Source organism: Callospermophilus lateralis, chromosome 4, assembly GCF_048772815.1.
Source record: "Callospermophilus lateralis isolate mCalLat2 chromosome 4, mCalLat2.hap1, whole genome shotgun sequence".
In the NCBI taxonomy this organism is placed as follows: domain Eukaryota; kingdom Metazoa; phylum Chordata; class Mammalia; order Rodentia; family Sciuridae; genus Callospermophilus; species Callospermophilus lateralis.
In genome coordinates this window covers 117,841,578-117,864,616 of record NC_135308.1, presented here as the reverse complement: position 1 = coordinate 117,864,616, position 23,039 = coordinate 117,841,578, and the positions used below count along the sequence as shown (strand labels likewise).

The window sequence follows — 23,039 nt, the reverse complement described above, 5'->3', positions numbered from 1 at the left end:
CTTCATCTGACTTCCAGAATATCACATTCTCTCACGTTTTCCACTTACCTCCCACTGCATATTCCTCTTCTGTTCCTCCTCTTCCTCCTGAACTGTTAAAGTGGAAATGTCACACAGCTCAACCTCTGGTTCTATCTATACTGACTCCCTTGGTGATCTCAATCAGTTTCAAGGTTTTAAGTACCATCTGTGTACCAAAGACAAATTTATGTGTCTATCCCAGACTTCTCTTTTGAACTCCAGAGACAAGAGCAAAATTCAATGCTTGATCCTGTCTCCTGAACCTGTTCTTCCCATATTCTTCCTGTCTAGGTTAGCACAACTCCATCTTTCTAGTTCCAAACTAGAGTCATCCTTGACTTCTCAATTTCCTTACATTGCATGTTTAATTTGCAAGCAAATACTGTTTATTCAGAAAATATCTAGAATCTGACCATTTTCCTGACTCTGCTTCTCCCGGTTTGAGCCACCTTCCTATCTTGTCTGGATTATTATTGTAGTCTCCAAGAGCAGCTTCCATTTTTACTCCCTACAGCCTTTCTTCCATATTGCAGTGGATCGACCCTTTTAAATCTTGACTAATAATGTCATTTCTCTGTTGAGAAGTCTGCAGTGACTCCTAACTTCAGTCAATAAAAGTTTGACTCTTTCGGTGAACTGCGTTCTACCTCCCCTTCCCATTCCGCTCCTTTGCCCTTTACCCCGTGAACTTGTTTCTTTCTCTGCCTTAGCTACTTTCTCCCTGCTGGCCCTGAGCAGAACCAGGAAAGTCCCACATCAAAGCTTTTATACTTGCTATTTGCTTACCAGTATATTTTTTCAACATGGCTAAGGTCTACTGTGACTTCAAATTTAAGCTTACATAGATCCATATGCTCAGATTTGGGCTAAGTTATGACTTAATTGGTTCAATACATTTATAGCTTGGGGAAATTCTATCAGACCTCTCTTACTCTCTAACTCTATCTGAACAGGAACATATAGCAGCTCTGGTCATTTCTGGGAGCCATTTTTGCAATCACATAGAGGTCAATATTAGAATGAAATGAGCCCTGGGAATGATCTAGTAAGAGGAAAAACTGGGTCCTTGATAAGGTCATTGATCAGTTCATTTGTTCTGTGTCTGAATCCTATCTTGCTTATGGACTTATACAAGCTAAATACCCTTCTTAAAACAGTTTTTAAGGGACTGGAGTTGTAGCTCAGTGGCAGAGCACTTGCCTCAAACATGTGAGGCACTGGGTTCTATCCTCAGCACCATATAAAAACAAATAAACAAAATAAAGCTATTGTGTCCATCTATAACTAAAAATTAAAAAATAAATAGTTTTTAAGCCAGGAATCTTACTTGCAACAAACTACATCCTAGATAACATATTGACAGAAATTCAGTAATACTCTCTGGTTTGTTGAGCTCTTATAAAACTTATGGGAAAGAGACTAAACCCTATTCAAAACTGTAATTTAAATGTGTACAACTATATCTGGCAGAATGTGAGACAGACATGGAAACTGGATTGCAGAGAGAGGCAACAAGGCCACTGAAGAATGATGTAATGGGTAGATGTGATTATTATTGGATAGAAGAAGGTCATTCTGGCACAGGCAGTCTCTTCCTTGAAACTACCAAGGTGCTCACAACAAATCACATCATTAGAGAGATTCAAATACATTGGAACAGGCCTCATTGTTAATAACAAAAACACTCCTATTACTATAGAAATCCCAAGGAGTTTTGAAGTTCTGTGGCAAAAATCAGAAACAAAACCCAAACATTTTTAAAATCATACCATACATTCATTACCACAAGAGTACTCCTCAAAGAAGGTATCAGTGCAATCTGCACGTTACAGACAGGAAATTTGACAAATTATGAAACTACATGGCTGGGACTGGTGTAATGGCTCATTGATAGAGCATTTGCCTAGCATGTGTGAGGCACTGAGTTTGATTCTCAGCATTATATATAAATATATGAATAAAATAAAGGTCCATCAACAACTAAAGATATGTTAAAAAAAAAACTATATGGCCTTTCAACTTAGCTTTCTCCCAATTCGTTTTATCTCCAAATAAATCCACATTAAATAGAGTTTTCATCACATTATTTCTTTAAAAGAGGTGTCAGTGGCTCTCCGTTACAAAATAGAGTCATACCATTCAAGATTCTTTAAGACTATTTTCTGATGGTTATGTTCATTCCTACCACTGGCCATTCTCACCCCCACTCCTTTCCTCCTGCCTTCTGATAATCTCCCCATTCCTAAATAGCAATCATTCCTATCTTTCTTGTAAGATTCAATGAGGGAGAAAGGTAACTTTATTGAATACCTACAATCACAGAGCTGAAAGCTTTACACTTTTTTTTAAAGGTATCTCCTTTAAAACTCTAGCACTCTGCAGTTTACATATTCAAATTTTTATTTTACATTGGAGTAATGCCTGGAGATATTGATTTAGGTGCTTGAAAGCAAGTGTATTAAATTTCAGACTCAAATTTATTTGACTCTAAAACCTCAGGCTCTTTTTAAGTAATCCATAAGACTTATAAACCTCCTATACTCTGGCCCTTAAAGTTGAATTGTAGATAAAACAATTTAAAAAATGGAAAGATAGTTGCATTTTATATCTCTACTGCCTTTAGTATTAAATGCAGGTTATTATCCACAAGCAAAAACAAAAACAAAAAAATATGTGTTTTCTAGCTAATCCAGGGATAAGGACAGAATTATAGTCCAAGAATAGTCCACAGTAGATTTTAACTAAGGGGTTGTAAAACAAATATTAGATGACTAGAAGAGAAAGAGGAGCCGACAGAAAGAAGAGGAAGCATATAGATAGGTCTTTAAAACTACTAAAATTTATTTTAGAGCAGAGATTTTATTTACAAAATACTTTCCTTAAAATTATAGCTTTAGAAGAAATAGAGGAACAATACGATACTAAGCTATTGGATTCCATGCCTGTAAGTAAATTCTTTATTGTCACAAGATAACTTTCTTATCTAAACTGAGGGAGCAGATTTTCAGAAACTAATGAAAAAATCTATTGATAGCATTAAGGATTTAATTTCAGAATAGACTGTTCCTCAACTATTCTGAGTCTCATTTGCCTTTTGGTCTTTTGGGTGCTTAGGCTAAAACAAGGACTGAACAATGTGTGTGAAGCAAAGTAAATGCATCAAAAACATTTCAAGATGTTACAGAGCTGGGTTCTTCTGGGAAATTGGGACATCACGAAGAACCACCCCTTCCTCAAATCCTGATTCTTGCATTCAAGTCAGAAAGATTCCAGACAGGTCATTCAGTAATAGGCAATGTATTTATTAGAAGGTATAGGAATAGGTAAAGGAGACATTCTCAAGGGAGAGAATGGGTCCTCTCAGAGAGGACAGGGACAGTGTGCCTTTCCAGTACTCCAGTTTTACTGGCAATCCCAGAGAAGTTTTCAGAGACTCCCATGCAGGTCCACCTCTTGACTTCTTACTGACAGCTAGATGACATCAGACTTTCAAGTTCCCACTGCCATGACAACTCTGGCCCATGCTGGTTGGTTCTAATTGGATTCTTAACCATAAATTCTTACAGATCTTATGATTAAAAGGAATTATTCTTATCTTTTCCCAAGTTTCAGGATCTGAACTGTGAAAGGGGTCGCAAAAGTACCCCCCTTCAGGGTAACTTGTGTTCTTATTGCCATTATTTCTAACCTGCATTTCTCCTGCAGAAAACAGGTAGTTTGTTGAAGAATGTGACAAATCCTGGCCACTTAAGCCAACCTAGGCTGAAGGTAAATTGCTTCTTGGAAAAGAAAGCATGTGGGGTTCAGGGCAGCACAGGAGGCCCATTTTATAGACTTTTCCTCTTAATCTCATGTTCCCACTACTTGCATCTGTCTGTCCCCTATCAAAGGGAACTTGGGATGGTATTATTCTGGGTATGTCTACACCTCATGTTTGTACAGAAATGACAACAAAATCATGAATATTTTGATCCACTGTATTTGCCACCATCTTCTCTCGTAGTACACTATCCTCCTTTCCCTGCTTTTGATTATGACCTATTCCAATGTGCTGTATGTACATTGGCAGTCAGGGATCTGAACTTTATCCAGTCTCACGTCTTTGCCATCTGTCCCCTACACTGACTAAGCTTTGTCTTCTCAGTCTTCGCAAGTGGTTCCTTGAGAACCTACCCACATCACTGTTTTCCGGTTGGCTCTTATTGCCTTTCAGGAATAAGCATTTTTTTCACTCAGAAAGTATGGTTAATAGAAAGTGCCCAATAAATGTTGGATTATTATTAATAATGATACAATTAAAAGCTCTCTGGTATGATTATTGAAGTGAACGAATGAAATGGGTATTTATACTCTTTTAACAGTTTTAGCAACTTTCCTGGAGAGAGAATCTAAAAATTTGTTGAGAAAAAACTGAGAAAAGTTTCCCTGTAAATGACGGTGGAAGTGCTATCCGTTTTCTCTCTTATCTGAACCTGCAGCAGTCTCCTTTTTTTCAGACGAACTGCAATCTTTAAGGTGAGGTCATCGACCAGCTCGGGGCTCGTCCCACCGAGGCAGCTCGGCTAGTTCTGGCTGATCGCTTCATCCCGGAAGCAGGTTGAAGGCCGTTGTGGTCACTGTGGTCTCCCTGGCTCCGTCCGCCCAGGAGTGAAGGGGTTGTGTTGTCGCCATGGGCGACTCTGACCCCCGCTACCCTTGCTCCTCAATCGAGGATGACTTCAATTATGGCAGCTGCGTGGCCTCCGCCAGCGTGCACATCCGAATGGGTAGGTGCTGCCCCGCCGGCCCTCAGAGCCCGGTGTCTCCCCTGGGAGCTGGGGCTCCCGGGATTCAGTTCCCCAGCGTCGCCCGGAGGCGCTGGGTGCTGAGCTCTGGAGCGGAGCCGGAGCCCGCGGAGCAGCAGCGGGCGCCCGAAAACCGCAGCAGCCTCAATTTGGCATCTTTAAATTAAAAGAATCGAAGGGCCACTTTGAAGAAAATCAGTTAACTATGTGAGCCTTATGACGTCCACCCATATGGAGCCACTTACTTGATGTGTTTGCTTTAAGGGGGCGGATACACGTTGAAAGTCCTTATTTTCTCGTCTGCTTTGCTGGACTGCAAGCTCCTTCAGGCCCAGACCTTATCTGTTGCTCTATTTTCTTTTTTCAAGGCCTAGAATTCAACATGTTTGACCATTTCTGGGGCAGATGCTGGAAATAGAAACTTCCTGACTCAGTCTAAAGGCCCATGTTAGTTTTAGATTGTTATACAGAATCCTGTGGGCCGACATTATTTCGAATTTAAAGTGCTCAGTGTCATTTAAGTGGAATTCATTGTCCGCCCTAGTTCATCCTCTTGATCTTAGAAGCTGGCCCAGATTTTCAGGCTGTCTGGGCAGCTGGCGCTGGTTCTGGAAAAGGAATTATGAAGATAGTTATGATACATTATAAAAAATCTGGATGCTTAGCATTGATATTTCAGGGACTGAGTTTTGAAATTATTTTAATAAATGAGCTCAGCATTAAATTTGTTTTCTAAATTGTGGCAAAACAAACATAATAAAAAATTACCAAATTACCATCTTTACCATTTTTAAGTGTACATTTCAGTAGTATTAAGTATTTTCACATTGTTGTTCTTCCAGTCTCCAGAACTTACCACCACCACCATCACTATCATTATACTTCCTGTATATAAAATTTAACTACCCTAAATACCTCATATGGCATATGGCCAGGCACCCTGGCCAACGCCTGTAATCCCAGCAGCTCAAGAGGCTGAAGCAGGAGGATCACAACTTCAAAGCCAGCCTCAGCAAAAGCCAGGCACTAAGCAACTCAGTGAGACCCTGTCTCTAAATAAAATAAAAAAATAGGGCAGGGAATATGGCTCAGTGGTTGAGTGCCCTTGAGTTTAATCCCCCCCTAAATAAATACCTCATGAATGGAATCATAAACACATTGTCTTTTTGTTAACTGAATTATTTCAATTAGCATATCTTTAAGGTGCATCCATGTTGAACACATGTCAGAATTTCCTTTTTTAGGCTGAGTAATATTACATTGTATGTATATAACAAATTTTATTTATCCATCCATTGATGGAAATATTTGCATTAATTCTATCTCTTGCCATTGTGAAGGCTGTTATGAATATAGATGTGCAATTATCTCTTGAGACCCTGTTTTATTTTGAATATATACCCAGAAATATAATTGTTAGATTATATGGTAAATGTATTTTTTAATTTTTTAAGGAACTGCCATACCATTTTACATTCTCACCAACAACATACAAGTGTTCAGATTTCGTCACATCGTTGCCAATACATATTATTTTCCATGTGTGTTTAAATGAAAATAGTCATCCAAATGATTGTAGAGTGATAACTTATTTTCATTTTGATTTGTATTTCCCCAATGATAGTGATATTGAACATTTTTAAAGTATGCTTGTGGGCCATTTGTCTATATTCCTTGGAGAAATTTTATTCAAGTCCCTTGCCTAACTTTTTAGAAAATAGGTTTTATTAAAGCAATTTTAGGTTCATAGCGAAATTGAGCAGAAGGTACAGATTTGTTACATATCACTTGCTCTTCTACGAAGTCTCTTGCGTGAATCAACATCCTATACCAGGGAGGTATATTTGCTACAGTCAATGAATCTAGGTTGATATAGAATCAGCCAAAGTCCATAGTTCATACTAGGGTTTGCTCTTGATGTTATATGTTTTATGGATTCTGACAAATGTATGATGACATCTGTTTGCCATTATAGTATCATACAGGATAGTTTTCACTGCCTTAAAAAATTCTCTGTGTTTTGTGTTTATCTCTCCCTCCTGGCTAACCTCTGGCAACCACTCATCTTTTCATGTCTCCATAATTTTGCCTTTTCCATAATGCTAAGACATTCCAGAATCCTTTGGAAGCATAGTTGAAATCATACAATGTGTAATTTTATCAGATTGTCTTCTTTTACTTACTATTATAATACCCATTTAAGATGGTTCTACATGCCCTTTCATGTTCAATGGCTCATTTACTTTTATATGTGTGTGTGTGTGTGTGTGTGTGTGTGTGTGTTATGGTAGATAGAAACAATACCTATGTTTTATTTGTATGTGTGCTGAGGATTGAACCCAGTACCTCACACATGCTAGGCAAGCGCTCTACCAACTGAACTATAACCCCAGCCCTCATTTCCTTTTTATTCTGAAGAATATTCCATTGTTTAGATATACCAGTTTATTAATTCACCTTCTGAAGGACATCTTGACTGCTTCTAAGTTTTGAAGCAGTTATAAATAAAGCTGTTTTGTAAAATTCATGTGCAAGTTCTTGTGTGAACATGTTTTCAGCTCATGTTGGTAAATACCAAGGTATACAATTGCTGGGTCACATGAATCAAAGTATATTTAGTTTTGTAAGAAAACGCCAAACTATATTCCACAATTTACATTCCTGTTAGCAATGAATGATCGTTCTTATTCTTCATCTTCACCAGAATTTGATGTTGTTGTCAGTATTTTGGATTTTGGCTATTCTAATAGGGGTGTAGTTGTAGCTCATTGCTTTAATTTGAAATTCTCTAGTAACATGATATTGAGCATCTTTTTATATGTTTATTTGCTACCTGTTTTCTTTAGTGAGGTATCTATTCAAGTCTTTTATCCATATTTTAGTAAGGTTGTTTTCTTATTGTTGGGTTTTAAGAGTTCTTGTTTAGTTTGAATAATAGCCCTTTATCAGATACCTCTTTCACAATTATTTTTTCCCAGTCGTAACTAGTCTTCTTATTCACTAGATGTTGTCCATTTTTGAATGAGGTTATTTGTTTTCTGTTATTAAATTCTAGAATTTCTTTACATAGTCTAGATATTAACCCCTTATCAAATATATGATTTGCAACCCAGTCAGTGAGTTGCCTTTCTACTCCATTGATTATGCCCTTTGATATACAGATTTTTTAAATCTAGTCCTTTAATCTAAGTTTCCTTTTGTTGCCTGTGTTCTTTGGTGTCATGTTCAAGAAATCATATTGCCAAGCCCAATACATGACATTTTTTCCTTGTTTTCTTCTAAGACTTTAATAGTGTTAGGTATTTCATTTAGGTCTTTGATCCATTTTTAGGTAATTTTTGTATGTGGTGTTAAGTAAGGGTTCAGCTTCATTCTTTTTGCATGTGTATATCCAATTCCCAGCATCATTTATTAAAGAGACTTTTATCTTTTTTCCATGGAGTGATTTTTTTGATATGTACAAGGTTTTATTCCATTGGTCTATGTGTCTGTCTGTATTCCAATGCCATGCTCTTTTGATTACTATAGCTTTGTAATGAGTTTTGAAATCAAGAAATGTGAGAAAGTTTGTTCTTTTTAAATATTATTTTAAAAATTTTTTTTAGTTATAGATGGATACAGTATCTTTATTTATTTTTATGTGGTGCTGAGGATCAAACCCAGTGCCTCACACATGTGAGACAAGTGCTCTACCACTTGTCAAATACAAATATTTAAGGGTTGGGGTTGAGCTACAACCCCAACCCTTAAATATTTTTTTTGCTATTTGTGATTCCTTGAGATTCCATGTGAATTTTAGGATGAATTTTCTGTTTCTGCAAACAACGCTGTGGAAATTTTTGATAGGAATTGCATAAAATCTCTAGACCGTTTTGAATAGTATATCTTATATACTATTAAGAATAGTATATCTTAAGTCTTCTGTGAACATAGGATATCTTTCTATTTTTTGTCTTTTGTAATTTCTTTCAGGAATGTTTTATAGTTTTCATGTTTGTCTTCTTGGTTAGGTTTTTCTCTAAATGTTTTATTCTTGTTAATGCAATTCCAAATAGAATTGTTTTCTTAATATCCTTTTCAGCTTTCTCCTGTGAGTATAGAGAGATGCAACTGATTTCTGCAAGTTAACATTCTCTCTCACGACTTGCTTAATTCATTTGTTATGAAATTTTTAGAGTTTTATTTATGTAAGATCATATTCATGTTAATGTGAACAGACATAATTGTACTTCTTTCTTTCCATTTTGGATGTCTTTATTTCTTTTCCTTGACCAGTTGCTGGTTGGGACTTTCACTGCTATGTTGAATAGAAGTGGCAAAAATAGGCGCCCTTGACTTATTCCTGTCTTAGAGGAAGAACATGCAGTTTTTCACCATGTGTGATGTTAGTGTGCGCTTTTCATCTGTGGCCTTTATTGTGAAAAGGTAGTTTTTCAAGACTTCGTTTATTGAGTATTTACAACATGAAAGGATGTGGAACTTTTGCCATATGCTTTTTCTGCATAAATTAAGTTGATCATGTTTCCCTTCCATCCCATCATTCTGTAACCACATCAGTAGATTTTCATATATTGAACAATCTTTACATCTCAGGAATAAGTCCCATTTGGTCATGACATATAGTCCATTTAATGTACTCTTGAATCCTATTTGCTAGTGTTGTGTTGAGGATTTTTGCATTAATATTCATCAAGCATATTGCTTTATAGTTTTCTTGTAGTACCTTTGGCTTTGATATCAGAGTAATGCTGGTCTCACAGAATGAGTTTGAAGTGTTTTCCCCTCAATTTTTTGGAAGAGTTTGAGGAGGATTGGTATTGTATCTCAGCTTTGTAGTACATGTTTTTTAAACCATTTTTTAGGCATTCTCAGATTATATTCAATAGTAACATAGACCATGACAGTGTGATACTTTAGAGTAATTAAGAACTGGTCCACAAGTACTAGGAGTGGATGAGAATTAGCTGACAATAGCCATTTTGTAAAACTGTTCTGTTTTTAATCATTTGCTTTTTTGTATGCTATTGTGTACAAATAGGCATTTGGCATTTTCCTTTTGTTTTGATGAAAACACAATCTGGCCAGTTAATTTAATTTTTTAAGCTCATAATTTTTGGGAGGATTATATATACCCTTTGGGTTTTTAATTACTTTGGAGGCTTTTCCTTTTTTTACTAGTTTTAGTTAGTGATAACTCTAAGATTTAAGAAAGAATGCATGTAAAAACAATTTTTCTAAAAGAAATTTGGTCTTATAGTTCTCTATAAATACTTAAGAAAATAATCACGTGTAATATTTTTCTCTTTTAGCTTTCCTCAGAAAAGTCTACACCATACTTTCTTTGCAAGTTCTCTTAACTACGGTGACCTCTACAGTGTTCTTATCTTTTGAGTCTATACGGACATTTGTACATGAAAGGTAAAGTAATAGGATAAATCATTTTCAGACATTACATTTGATCAAAAGGATATATACAAACACAATTCAATTCTTTTCTGTAAACGCCTATAAAATTAGTTTTGTTTTTGATGAACAAAAATGTTTCACAGCATGGTATTTTATCTCTTTTTAGTTTATGGTTTTTTAGGGTTGAGGTTGTTCTCTTGGAATACCATTAAAAATTTTTACTGCAGATAGTTTGAAGTCTTAATTATTTTTACTTTATTAGACTATCTGCTCTGCCCACAAAGCCTAAGACAGTGTTTGAAAAACAGGTACTTAATAAATGTGCATTCATTTTAGTTTTGGCTCATAGCTAGTATAACTTCACTGAGAAGTTTCCAGAAGAGTTCTACTTTATCCATTCCTAATTAAAATTTTACTTCCAACATAATTATCCCTATGACTAAAAATAATGTGTTTTATATAGTTAAAGGAAAGGGAAAATAAAGAATAGTTTTATAAAAGTAAAGAGGTTTTGTCTCCACTTTCCCCTACCAAAAGAAAGTCTTACTTGCTATTTGGGATAAAATAATCTAAAAGTATACCCAGATGGCGAAGTAGTTATACATAAAATTTATTTACTATTTAGTATCTTTCATTTATTGCATTTTATTTATGCAAGTAGTATAAAATACAAAAGGAAAGTCTTTCCGAATTCCTGTGGGCTCTGTCCTGTTCCTCCCTACCTTATCCCTCTCAAGTTTCCCAGATATAAGAATAATTTATTTTGATAGCTTGGTGTGGATCATTCCAGATTTTTTCTTATACTTTTATGAAAACACAAAATATACAGATAAATTTTATTAAATTGGCTAACACTATTCATGGTATTTTTAAACTTGAAACTTTTTGTAATATTATATCTTTCAGTCCTGCCTTGATTTTGGTGTTTGCCCTCGGATCTCTGGGTTTGATTTTTGCATTGACCTTAAACAGACATAAACATCCTCTTAACCTGTACCTGCTTTTTGGATTTGTGAGTACTTTGGTGATGTCTGCTTCTTTAACAATAAGGGTTTTCAAAGTATTTACTTAATTGGATGCAAAAACAGATATGACAGAAAAAAAATGGAGTTTTATTTTTAATTAGAGTAGTATAAGAAATCACTTGTAATTTTGTAGGATTTTAAACACTTGTCACTGTCAAAATTTGTGGGTTTTTTTTTTTTTTTTTTTTTTTTTTTTTTTTTTGTTGTTGTTGTTGCTGCTGTGGTTTTTAGCTAGGATAAGATGGAAAAAATACCAAATCAGGGGCTGGGGTTGTGACTTGGTAGTAGAGCGCTTGCCTAGCACATTTGAGGCCCTGGATTCGATCCTCAGTGCCATGTAAAAATAAATAAATAAAATAAAGGTATTGTGTCCAACTACAACTAAAAAATAAATATTAAAAAAAACAAAAATCGGAACCAGATGACCTAGCTTTGTAACTACCTGTTAATGTGACGTGTGGCAAGGGATTTAACCTTTCTGTACCTCACTTGTCTCAAATATAAAATGAAAATATTAACAGAATCCCTGTGATACTTTCTACCTTTATATTTTATGATTGGGGGAGTATTTATTATTAGAACCTTAATTTTATAGAAATTAAATCAAGTTCTTTATTTTTTAGCTGATCAGTGTCACTTTTTCTTTTTTTTTTTTAATTTTTTTTTTTAGTTGTAGGTGGATCCAGTACCTTTATTTTATTTTTATGTGGTGCTGAGGATCGAACTCAGTGCCTCACACATGCCAGGCGAGCACTGTACCACTGAACCACAGTCCCAGTCCCCAGTGTCACTTTTTATTGTTGCTTTATTCTTTTAAAAGACCATTGTCCTCAAATGATGTGCTTTACCAACTTGTTTAAAATTCATAGATAGGAGAACCTAACTTCAAGTCGTGTTTGTTGAACTAGAGGTAGAAATTAAAACCCCATTTGTCACCTGTAGACAGATTTGGGATATTCGTAATGCTATGGCCATACTGCCTATAAAATATCTTGAGTTTGAGTAAGATGGTAAAACTCAACATATTTTTACATTATTTTGTTTCTTCTCATCGCCAGTATGATTTTGGTTTCTAATTTGAAAATTTACTTCAAAATATTCCAAACTAAAAAATAAGAATATTTGTAGTAAATAACAGCCACTGCTATTAATTTTCACTTTGCCTTTGTGATGTAGTCTATCAAGTGGATAAAATCTAGGTAGAGTGAGTCTACTTTTTAAGACAAAATATAGGTAATGTAATTAAGGAGAAAAAGAGGCTTGAGGACAAGTCTCAGTAATAGTGAAAAAGCTATGGATCAGATTAAAGTGCTTCGAACTAAAGAAAGTTGTGATTTCTGATAATGAGTTTGGGTTAATATAAGAAGAAAAAACTCATGACTTTAGAAATTTCAATTATAAGTGAGGTTATTCATTTAAATCTTAAGCTCTTCTGTTTGTAAGGTTATCAGTCCAAACGCAAGTTATCTCAAATACTATGAGTTTATTTTAAGAATATAAGAGTCTAAGAACCAATCCAAACCCATCAGATCTTAACAAGAGGAACTAGAGAAAGGTTCTAGAAATTATGCTAGAAATTATGCAGTGGCACCAGTTTGTGGTCCCTTTCCCCTTGTCCTGTCACATCTCTCTCACAACTGTCCTTAAACATTGTTTTCTTTTTTTGTCTTTCATTTTAACATGACCATCGTTGGCCCACACATAGTTCAGTTACCTTTCAGCTTTAGCTCCTGCTGCCATTGCCTCATTATCTAGAATTTGGCTTCTTGAGTGAGAAAGAACCTGATGGGCATAGTTAGTTTTGGTACAGGTCCCATTGTAGATTGTTAGACAATTCTGGATTGCTAGTCCACGAGCCAGATTCTAGCTTCTGGCCCAGTTAGCTATGTGCTAGGACAGATGAAGGAGGCACCAAAAAATGGGATCATATGGATTTCCTTTTCACAGTTTCTTTTAACAAGGACTGGTTTCTATGAAGAAAGAAGTCATAGCCAGTTTTTGCCCAGTGGAAAGGCCTCACTTGAAAATCATCAGCCAAATGCTTATAGGAAAAATGTTCACTTATTGACAAACCTGTTTGACATGCCCATAACTAGAAGTGGTTTAACAGATAAGGAAATATGTAAAATATATCTCCTCAGATTATTCAGTGACCTCTGTCTACTAGATTTTTGGCCCTTTGTTTGTTCGATTTTGTTTCTGTCTTGTTGCACCAAAATAAGAAAGAAACAAATCTTACCCTGTCCTATAAAATCTGTGTGTGTGTGTGTGTGTGTGTGTTTTAAAGGAGGGTGTTATTTTGGGTTGACATTATATCTTTCTAGTTTTATCTTTACTCCTATTTATATTGTTCAATCTCCTTCATATATTTGAATATGGTGTGGGATTTCTTTCCTAAAATCACGTCACAAATATTAAGAATGTAGTACAATTATATTGCTAGGAAAAAAAATGTTTTTATCATCTTTGCCACCATTTCCCTGGCAATACCAACAACATTAAAATATGGCAGCAGCTTCATTGCCTCCATATCTATGTACAACTTTAAATACCATTTTTGCTCTGATTCTGATAATTTGTTGATTTCAGGTAGGATGAAGTACAGGGAATCCTTCTACAATAAGTATGATTATACAGCCACACCTGTTACTTTGGGCTTTGCCTTTGCAATGTGGTTGACCCGATGGTTGATAAAAGTCTATCTAGAGTAAGAATATAAGACAAAGTAAAAATAATATAAATATAATTAAGCAGAAAGAGAGGCTGGAGGACAAGGCTCAATATCCTCCAATTTTTATTTAAATATGGATTCAGCTTCTTGTTACATGGCTTAAACAATGTCAGAATAACAGGTTAGGACTGGGGTTGTGGCTCAGCTCTCCTCACATGCCTGGGGCACTGGGTTCCATCCTCAGCACCATAAATAAAATAAAAGTTTTGTGTCCATTTACAACTAAAAATGTTTTTAAAAAGTTAAAAATAATAACAAGTTAAAAATAATAACAACTTAGTTTGTTTCTCTTTTATATAAAAATTTGAATGACTATTTAACAACTCCCAGGTTCCTGTTCCAGTTTATGCATTCTTAACATATTGCATGGTATAAGACAGCTCACCACCATATCCATATAGTGTCAGTTACAAAAGGAAAGAAAAAAAAAAAGGAAAGAAGGAAGGAAAAAGAAAAGAAAAAGAGAGAAGAGCAAGCTTTGTTCTTTTAGAGCACAATCTGGAAAATGTATCCTTCTCTACTCACCTTAAATTGGCTACAGTATAGTTATATAACCAGGCCTAGCAACAAGGGAGACTGAAAATGTAATGTTAAATCTGAACAGCCAGGTGTCCATGTAAAAATTATGTTACTAAGGAAGAGAGAGACAGTTTTAAGACTTACACAGCGAAGTACTACCTAAGTATTTTATCTTTATGTTTGTATTTGTTAGATACTGGGGTTTTTATAAAACACATGATTTGCAGTATCATTTATATTTCATTATCTTAGTAAGAAAAATAGAATTTTCTGTATTATTTCCACTATTACAGATATGAAAAATTTGATTAGGGCTTAGAGGGTCATGGAACCATATTTAGAGTTTAAATATTCACCCATAATTTTCATTATGGTGGGTTTGATAAACTGTCTCACATACTTCACCAGACTGCTCTAAAGCAAAAATGAGATCATGCACACAGAATCCCATTGACCTACTAGAAATTAGAAAATATACATGAAGTGGTATATATTTTACATGCATTTGTTAATTTCACTTTCTTTTTCTTAGACACTGTTGGAAGCTCTGACTGTGGCAGTTGTGGGTAAGTCATAATTGTGCTTCTTTTTGTTATAGTAACCTTTTATAATGTGGATAAATCTTTCAGGTAAAAAAAACTTGGGGTTAAAGTTTAATAGCATATAATGTTGTATTTTAAAAATATGGCATAAGATGAAGATTGCCTAAGATATAAGCAAAAATCAAATGTTTATACTTTACATAGTTCAGCAGAGCTTAGAGGAAGTGGAAAAGTTTAAGGAAAACTAAAGGAATGGAGAACAATATTTCATTTCTGTTTACATATTTATAAAAAAAATAAGACAACCATGACTGATCTTTTCCCTAATTTAAAGGAAATTCAGAAGAATTGAGAACATTTGTTTTAAGCTGTGTGCTTTTCATCACGAGTTTAGCTTCCTAAGAATTGCCTGCATTGAACCACGTCTACTGCTGTACCTTCATGTTTTATTCACTAAGTGATACTACAAGAAACAGCAGTAATTTCTGTTTCTATATTTTGTATTAAGTGAATTCAGAGGCCAAATGTCAAATTACATTATACAAATGTACTCTGTGTAATGCTTCAAGTAAAATATTTCAGTGAGTTAATAACAATTCTGATTATTTTTAAATGGTTAGCCTTGAGTACCAAAAAAGTTCGGCATTAACTATTACTCTCAATAATGGCAAATTGTTAATTTTTATGGTTTATATATTTCTCTCTTCCTATTTTGACATTACTATTTTTAATATCATTTTTGTTGAATTTATATTTTTGGTTTACCTTTTAAAAAAGAATTAGAATATTAAAATGCTAAGAAATATCAAAATAAGTAGAATTGAAGCTTCTCAACATAAAGGAATATTAAAATAACTTACTTTTAGTGTTGTTATCTATTAATGTTACGTAATGTTAGCTAGTCCATCTCTGAATTAGGAGTCTTTTTTATTGGTGAGTAGTATTGGAGAAATGAAACATTTCTGTTAAATAACATGAAATGTTATTTTAAATATAACAGTTTTATATTGAGGATGTTTATGTACATTTTAATCAATTTCTTAATTTTACAGTTACTTTCTACGATGTATATATAATTCTGCAAGCTTTTGTACTGACGACTACAGTTTTTCTTGGTTTAACCATATATACTCTACAATCTAAGAGAGATTTCAGCAAATTTGGAGCAGGGTAAGTTATATATTTTGGGATATAATAGATAGATGTCTTTAATATTATAGGTGGTTTTGAGAGAGTGTTATACTGTTAGTTTTCTGTGCCTTTTAAAATTTGAGTAAATAAAGTACTAGGACTAGGCCCTACTTTCCAGAGCATTCAAGGAAATGGAAAGTGGCTTTGAGTCATTTTCTTCCCTTCTATAGTGAAAGGAAGTGAATTTAAAAAAAAAAAAAATACATAAATCGGTTTTCCAGAGAAGCTATACTTATGTGCTGTATGAATAGTGTGGAATTTACTAAGATTATTTCAGTCTTTGTTTTGGCATAAATGTTACCAAGACCATCCACATCTTTGGCAAAGGCAGAACAGTTGTCTCCGAGAACTTTAAAACCTTTTGATCTATCTAGATTAACTTGTATCTTTCCTGAAACAAATAAATATATGTAATGATTCTTTATATTAGAATAATAGTAGTGTGTTGCCCTCATCTGGTAAGAAGTATAGACACTTCTCAGCTCACAGTGGCCTGTTCCCACACAGTCACTCAACCATTTTCTGTTCTTTCTCCTATTAACAATACTAAATATTTACAAAAGTCTACTCTTGCAGAACTTTCTTTTCTCTTCCCTTTTGTTTCCTGGTAGACCAGATTATCAGAAATCCCTGTTGGGATAAAGTATAGTCATGCAATTTGCCTAAGTAGTTTTATTAGAATCAAGTTTGGTTTAGGGAGAGACAGTATTTTCTTTTCCTTCTTTTGGGAAGATGTTTCATTTTGTGGTGTACATGAAGAAAGCGTTGCTCTGTGTTCTCTTTCCATCCCCATCTCCCAACTGTACCTCTCCCTCCAATTCATTCTAGTATCTCTCCTGAATTCCTAGTAAACAATTTCCCTTGTATTTCAGCTTTTTCATAATAAATGCATATTTATTGATACAACCGATGTTAAAATTATCATGTATCAGTCTAAGACCAAACACGTATGAAGTCTGTGTACAGCTGGCTGCTATTTCTGATCATTTTTATATTTTATTTTCTTATGTGTTAGGTTTTTACTAGGTAATTGTCCTTAAAAAATTATGTTGAGGGCTGGTGATGTGGGTGAGTGGTAGAGTGCTTGCATAACATGTGGGAGGCACTGGGTTTGATTCTCAGCACCACATATAAATAAATGAATAAAATAAAGGTTCATCAACATCTAAAAAATATATATTTAAAAAAATTTATGTTGAATTTCTTTAAGCCCTACACTGCTGGTGCATTTTTCCATAATATTTTGGGTTTTCTGCTACCTGGCATCTAGAATATTACTAGATTGAGTCCACTTAAAACTAAATTCATGGTTCACAATATTTTCCCAACCATTAAGGTGTTGTGAATTTGAACTAGAAATCTGTAAAGGGATAGCTTGGATATCAATTACTTAGGAATGATCCCTCTGCCTCTTCCTTGCTTTATGCATTGATAACTTTCCTTATAGTCTCTTGGTGGGGATGGGGAGGTGATTGATACATGGTTGCCCTGACATTAAGGTTATTCACTTTAGGTAAATCCAGCTGTGGTACCATGATTACTTCTTTGGATTTCTACTTTTATCTAGATTGTGGCTTGATAATTCCCTTCCATTTTGTCAGTTATTTGATACTTGTAAGAAGTTTTTCTTTTTTTGGTTTCTTTTTAATTCATCACTTCAGTAGTTTTTGAGGAGATGGAGGATGGTGTCATAATTGGTCTAAATAGCCTTGTTTGCTATAATACTGGGAAAAGAACCCTTTCAAAGTTGTTTCTTACCGGTATTACTGTAACCATCCTTGCTATCTCCAGTCTTACTAATTTCTAGTCTATTTTTCATAAAGTAACTAGGTGATAATTCCAAAATGCAAGTTCAATAGTGTCATATTTAAAACACTTGAACACTTTACTATGGCTTGAGGATAGCCTGATTCTCTACTGATGTGCTTTTATTGACATCCACTATGGGATATTGCTATGTAATAATTATCTAGAAAAATCATAATATTGACCATATTTTTGGAGTGGCATTTTATTGCCAAAATTTAATGGCACTAATTTTTGTGAAGTATCAAAATGGTTGTGGAGGGGGGCTGCAGTTGTGGCTCAGTGGTGGAGTGCTTGCCTGGCGCAGATGAGGCACTAGTTTTAATCCTCAGCACCACATAAAAATAAATAAAGAAAAATAAAGGTATTTTGTCCATCTACAACTAAGAAATATTTTATTTATTTATTTATTTATGGTACCATGGATTTAACTCAGAGGCACGTGACCACTGAGCCACATCCCCAGCCCTATTTTATATTTTATTTAGAGACAGGGTCTCATTGAGTTGTTTAGGGTCTCACTTTTGCTGAGGCTGGCTTTGAACTCAGGATCCTCCTGCCTCAGCCTCCTGAGCTGCTGTTATTACAGGCGTATATAACACTGCACCCAGCTAAGAAATATATATATTTTTTTTTTTAAATTTTTTTTAGTTGTAGTTGGACACAATACCTTATATTTATTTTTATGTGGTGCTGAGGATCGAACCCAGTGTCTCGAATGTTCTAGGTGAGCGCTCTACTGCTAAGCCACCACCCCAGCCCAAGAAATACATTTTTAAAAAACTTTAAAAAATGGTTGTGGAGGCTAAGTGCCAAAAGGGGATACAAAGGTTGAGCAAAAAGATTTTATTCAAAAAGGTGTATAGGCTCTTCATCCCTACCTGTTTATGGGAGTTAGTAGGGACTAAAGAAGTATATTTGAAATGTGTGAATATATGGTAGCAGCAGATAATGGTAGCAGTGCTTTATATATTGACTTAGAACTATAATGGGTTTTGTGACATCATTTTTATTTATTTATCATCACTTATTATCCTGTAGAATCTTGTCACAAAGGGAATTGAATCTTAGAACTACATGTGGCAACTTTTTTTGTATCACCTTAAATATTTTGTCTTGCAGGATGTAGAACAAAGTTAAAATTCCTTGGAAACTGTCTGAATCTCCTGAGAATCTGTTAGGCAGAAAACAGCTTTTAGTTTTAGAAATAATTTGGCCCATTTCCAACATAGTAACTTTCTGAGGAGTATTCAATCCCCTATGACTTAGGAGATCTTTGTACCCTGCTTGGTATGATTCAAACTATCCTATCCCTATGTGAGCTCGAAGGATTGTTCTTCCTGCCTCTCTGTGGTGAATTTTTCCACAGCTTTGGTCCACAGTCTTCACATGCATGTATCGATCAGTATCCAATTAAAGATTCTAGTGGAACCCTACAATACGTACCACCAGAGATTACTCTTTCTTTCGGTACAGCTCTTTGGTCACTGGTATTTTTTTTTTTTTTTTTTTGGCATATTCTAGCCACCTTGACCACCCAAACCTCTAATTTCTTGTCTCTGCAACTCGAGAAGACTAAAAGGTTCCATAGGGTTCCTGACATGACATTGTGACCTAAAAATTCTCTAGCTGGGACAATTATAAATTTCTGTTTCCCTAATTTTTATTCCTATGGAATGATTGTCCTGTGCTGGTTGTTGTTCATTGTGTGAAATCTCTTGTTACATATATTTTTCCTGGTTTTATTTAAGGAGGGAGGCTTGTGTAATTTCTTATGCCTGAAGCAACATATTTGATACCAAAAGACAGACTTCTTAGATGTTCTTTGTCACATATTTTATGTATATAATGTGAATGGTAACTCATAAAGTTATAGAAGTGGCAGATTTGTCTGCATAAATTATGTTCCCTAATACATAAAAATAAAATAAAAAGTACATTGTGAACTTTAATATGTATGCATGTTCACAGAATAACTTGCTATTATTATTTGGTTTTAAAATGAAATTATCTTTATTATTATTTGTGTATATGAATAAACTAGAACTTTTTATAAATCTCAATGAAAATACTTCTAATGGTTCCTGCCTATGTCAATATTTTCCTTGTGCTAAAATTGAAAACTTGAAAAATAATACTCTTAACTAGTTTTGTATACCATAAAATTGTTAGTTATACTTTCAATAACATTTTTTAAAAAATAAAATGGGTATTGTTTTCATTTGTTATTTATGAATTCCTATGCTTTAATTTCTTTTCACAAATCTGTATGAATTTCAGAAAATGTGGAATGGAGCCAGGCATCACAGCACACACCTGTAATCCCAGCTGCTTGGGAGGATGAGACAGGAGGAGCTAGAGTTCAAAGCTAGCCTCAGTAACTTAACAAGGCCCTAAGCAACTTAGCAAGACCCTGTCTCAAAATAAAATATAATAAATAAAATATAACAAAGGGCTGGGGATGTGGCTCAGTGGTTGTGCACCCCAGGTTCAATCCCTGGTACCAAAAATAAATAAAGAAAAAATGTGGAATGGGTTTACAGTTTTTGTTTTTTTTCAAGGAACTCTAAATTATTAAAATTTTCTTTTTATAGGCTTTTTGCTGTTTTGTGGATTTTATGCTTGGCAGGATTCTTGAAGGTAAGTTGTTTTTAGAATAGTTAACCTGAAACATAATTCTGGCAATGACAATAGAAATAACCTCAAAAAATTGGAGGAGTTACTCTTAGATGACACTTAGTTGTAATTATCTGAAACATTTGTATATAGAATGATTATGGAATAATCTCATTTAATAATCAAGGCCTTATGTTATATTATGAATGGGTAAATGAGTTAAATTACATAGAAAAAGGCTCTTAATAACTGACAACCTCCAGGTAGCACATTTAATTCTGAAAAAGATATACATATTAAAATAACTTGTATTTAGAATGCTGCTATTCATAGTGGGTAATTTAATTGAAAGGAAGAATGAACAGATATTCATTCATACATCCATTTTTCCATCATACAGAAGCACGCTCGACTTGCCTTGCCTCTTTCTGCTTTTAACATTTGTATTTGAAATTGTATAACATAATATGTATTAACAATAGATCATTAGGAGAAGTAACTAAAGTGCTGTTACTGCCATTCTCAAATATATTTCTTTAATCTCTTGCCTATAGATTTTTTTTTATAGTGAGACAGTGGAGTTGGTCTTGGCTGCTGTAGGAGCCCTTCTTTTCTGTGGATTCATCATCTATGACACACACTCACTGATGCATAAACTGTCACCTGAAGAGTATGTATTAGCTGCCATCAGCCTCTACATGGATATTATTAATCTATTCCTGCACCTGTTACGGTTTTTGGAAGCAGTTAATAAAAAGTAATTGAAAGCCGTATACAGAACTGTTTATTAAGTAATAAAGGTTGAGACATAATTAAATATCAAATACTTTTATGGTCTTTATTGATATTCTGTATCCTTCTGAGCTTTAAAATTGTACCATTTTTTATGGTTTATCATTCTTAATACTTTGATTTAGAATCTCAGGTAAGAGAGATCAAAATTGTCTTTTTTACTTTTTTCAGTCCTAAGTTAACTATGCCTACCTATTTGTTTATAATTCAAAATAATTTTATGAGCATTTCAAATATCAGTTTCTTAATTTAGTGATTTAATCTAAATTTTCTCTTAACTAATATTTATTTCTAAAGTGCTAGTGTCTTTACCGTTATAAACACTAGTATTAATTAAAGTGTAAATCTTTTACTAAGAGATTTTAATCTCATTTAGTAAGGAAAATAATGGAAAAGATAAATTCCAAAGATAATTACTCAGTATTATATTGAAATTATATTAAAATGTTAATGATGTCTCATTATAAAATGATGTGTTAAAAATTAAAGGTTTACTTAAAAGCCGATATAAAATTTTGATAGTAGTTATTTATCTCTGTAAGTAAAAGTTTCATTTTAAAATTATAGAATGGTCGTGTGACTAACGGACCCCCAAAGATACTGGTTCATCTGACATTAAGTATATGTATTCAAAATAAAAATATTTGAAAACTAGTGTCTGTGGTTCCATTTGTGTTGGTCCATACAGCATGTAGATGAACGTACCAGTGATCAATGGAAATTTGGCAGATTCCCTTACTATATAGTATTCCTTCATTATTTGCAGTTTTATGTTCTGTGGTTTCATTTACCTGTAGGCAATTGTGGTCTAAAAATGTTAAATGGAAAATTCTGGAAATAATTTATAAATTTTAAGTTGCATGCCTTTTTAAAAAATTTTTTTAGTTATAGATGGACATAATATCTGTATTTTATTTATCCATTTTTATGTGGTGCTGAGTTTTGAACCCAGGGCTTCATGTATACTAGGCAAGTGCTCCACCACTTAGCTACAACCTTATCCTCAGTCATATGCCCTTCTGAGTAGCATGATGAAATCTCATGCTATCCTTCTCCATCCTGGTTCGGGACATGATCTCCCCTTTGTCCAGCATGTCCACACTACGTACATTACCCATTTTTTCATGGCTTAGTGACCCAGGATTTTCTTTCTGACACATTGTCAGAAGACCAATGGTAGCTTACCTCTACACAGCACAGTGCTGCATCATCTCACTTCATCTCATCACACAGTCATTGTATTGTCTCACATCACAAAAAGAAGGGTGAAAACAGAACAATAAGATATTTTGAAAGAGACTGTACACATGACTTTTACTATACAGTACATTGTTCCAATTTTTCTATTTTATTATTGTTGATCTCTTATTGTGCCTAATTTATAAATTCAAGTTTATCAGAAGTATGCATGTATAGGATAAAACATAGTATGCATAGGGTTTGGTACTATATGTTTTAGGTATCCATCAGGAATCTTGAAATATATCCCCCAACAAATAAGAGGAGAATGCTTTATTAAATAAAGTTTGCTAGGACAGCCATAGCAAAGTACTATAGAAAGAGTGGCTTAAACAGTAAACATATATTTTCTCCGTAGTTCTATGGG

General features: G+C 34.2%; 1 protein-coding gene across 1 annotated transcript; it reads left to right on the top strand.

Annotated features, from left to right (window-relative positions):
• The first annotated feature begins 4,605 nt into the window (after window positions 1–4,605).
• Tmbim4 (transmembrane BAX inhibitor motif containing 4) lies at window positions 4,606–21,502 on the top strand. Its single transcript, XM_076853077.1, has 7 exons — window positions 4,606–4,787; window positions 10,115–10,223; window positions 11,118–11,223; window positions 15,019–15,052; window positions 16,081–16,198; window positions 20,620–20,665; window positions 21,196–21,502. Exons 1-7 carry the CDS (start codon window positions 4,691–4,693, stop codon window positions 21,400–21,402), a joined length of 717 nt encoding a protein of 238 aa, XP_076709192.1. The 5' UTR covers window positions 4,606–4,690; the 3' UTR covers window positions 21,403–21,502.
• Window positions 21,503–23,039: the final 1,537 nt, after the last annotated feature.

Coding starts and splice junctions, on each gene's coding strand:
- Tmbim4 (XM_076853077.1), top strand. CDS start 4,691: ATGGGCGACTCTGACCCCCGCTACCCTTGCTCCTCAATCGAGGATGAC. Junction 4,788..10,114: donor CAGCGTGCACATCCGAATGG/GTAGGTGCTGCC, acceptor TTTCTCTTTTAG/CTTTCCTCAGAAAAGTCTAC. Junction 15,053..16,080: donor TCTGACTGTGGCAGTTGTGG/GTAAGTCATAAT, acceptor TTAATTTTACAG/TTACTTTCTACGATGTATAT.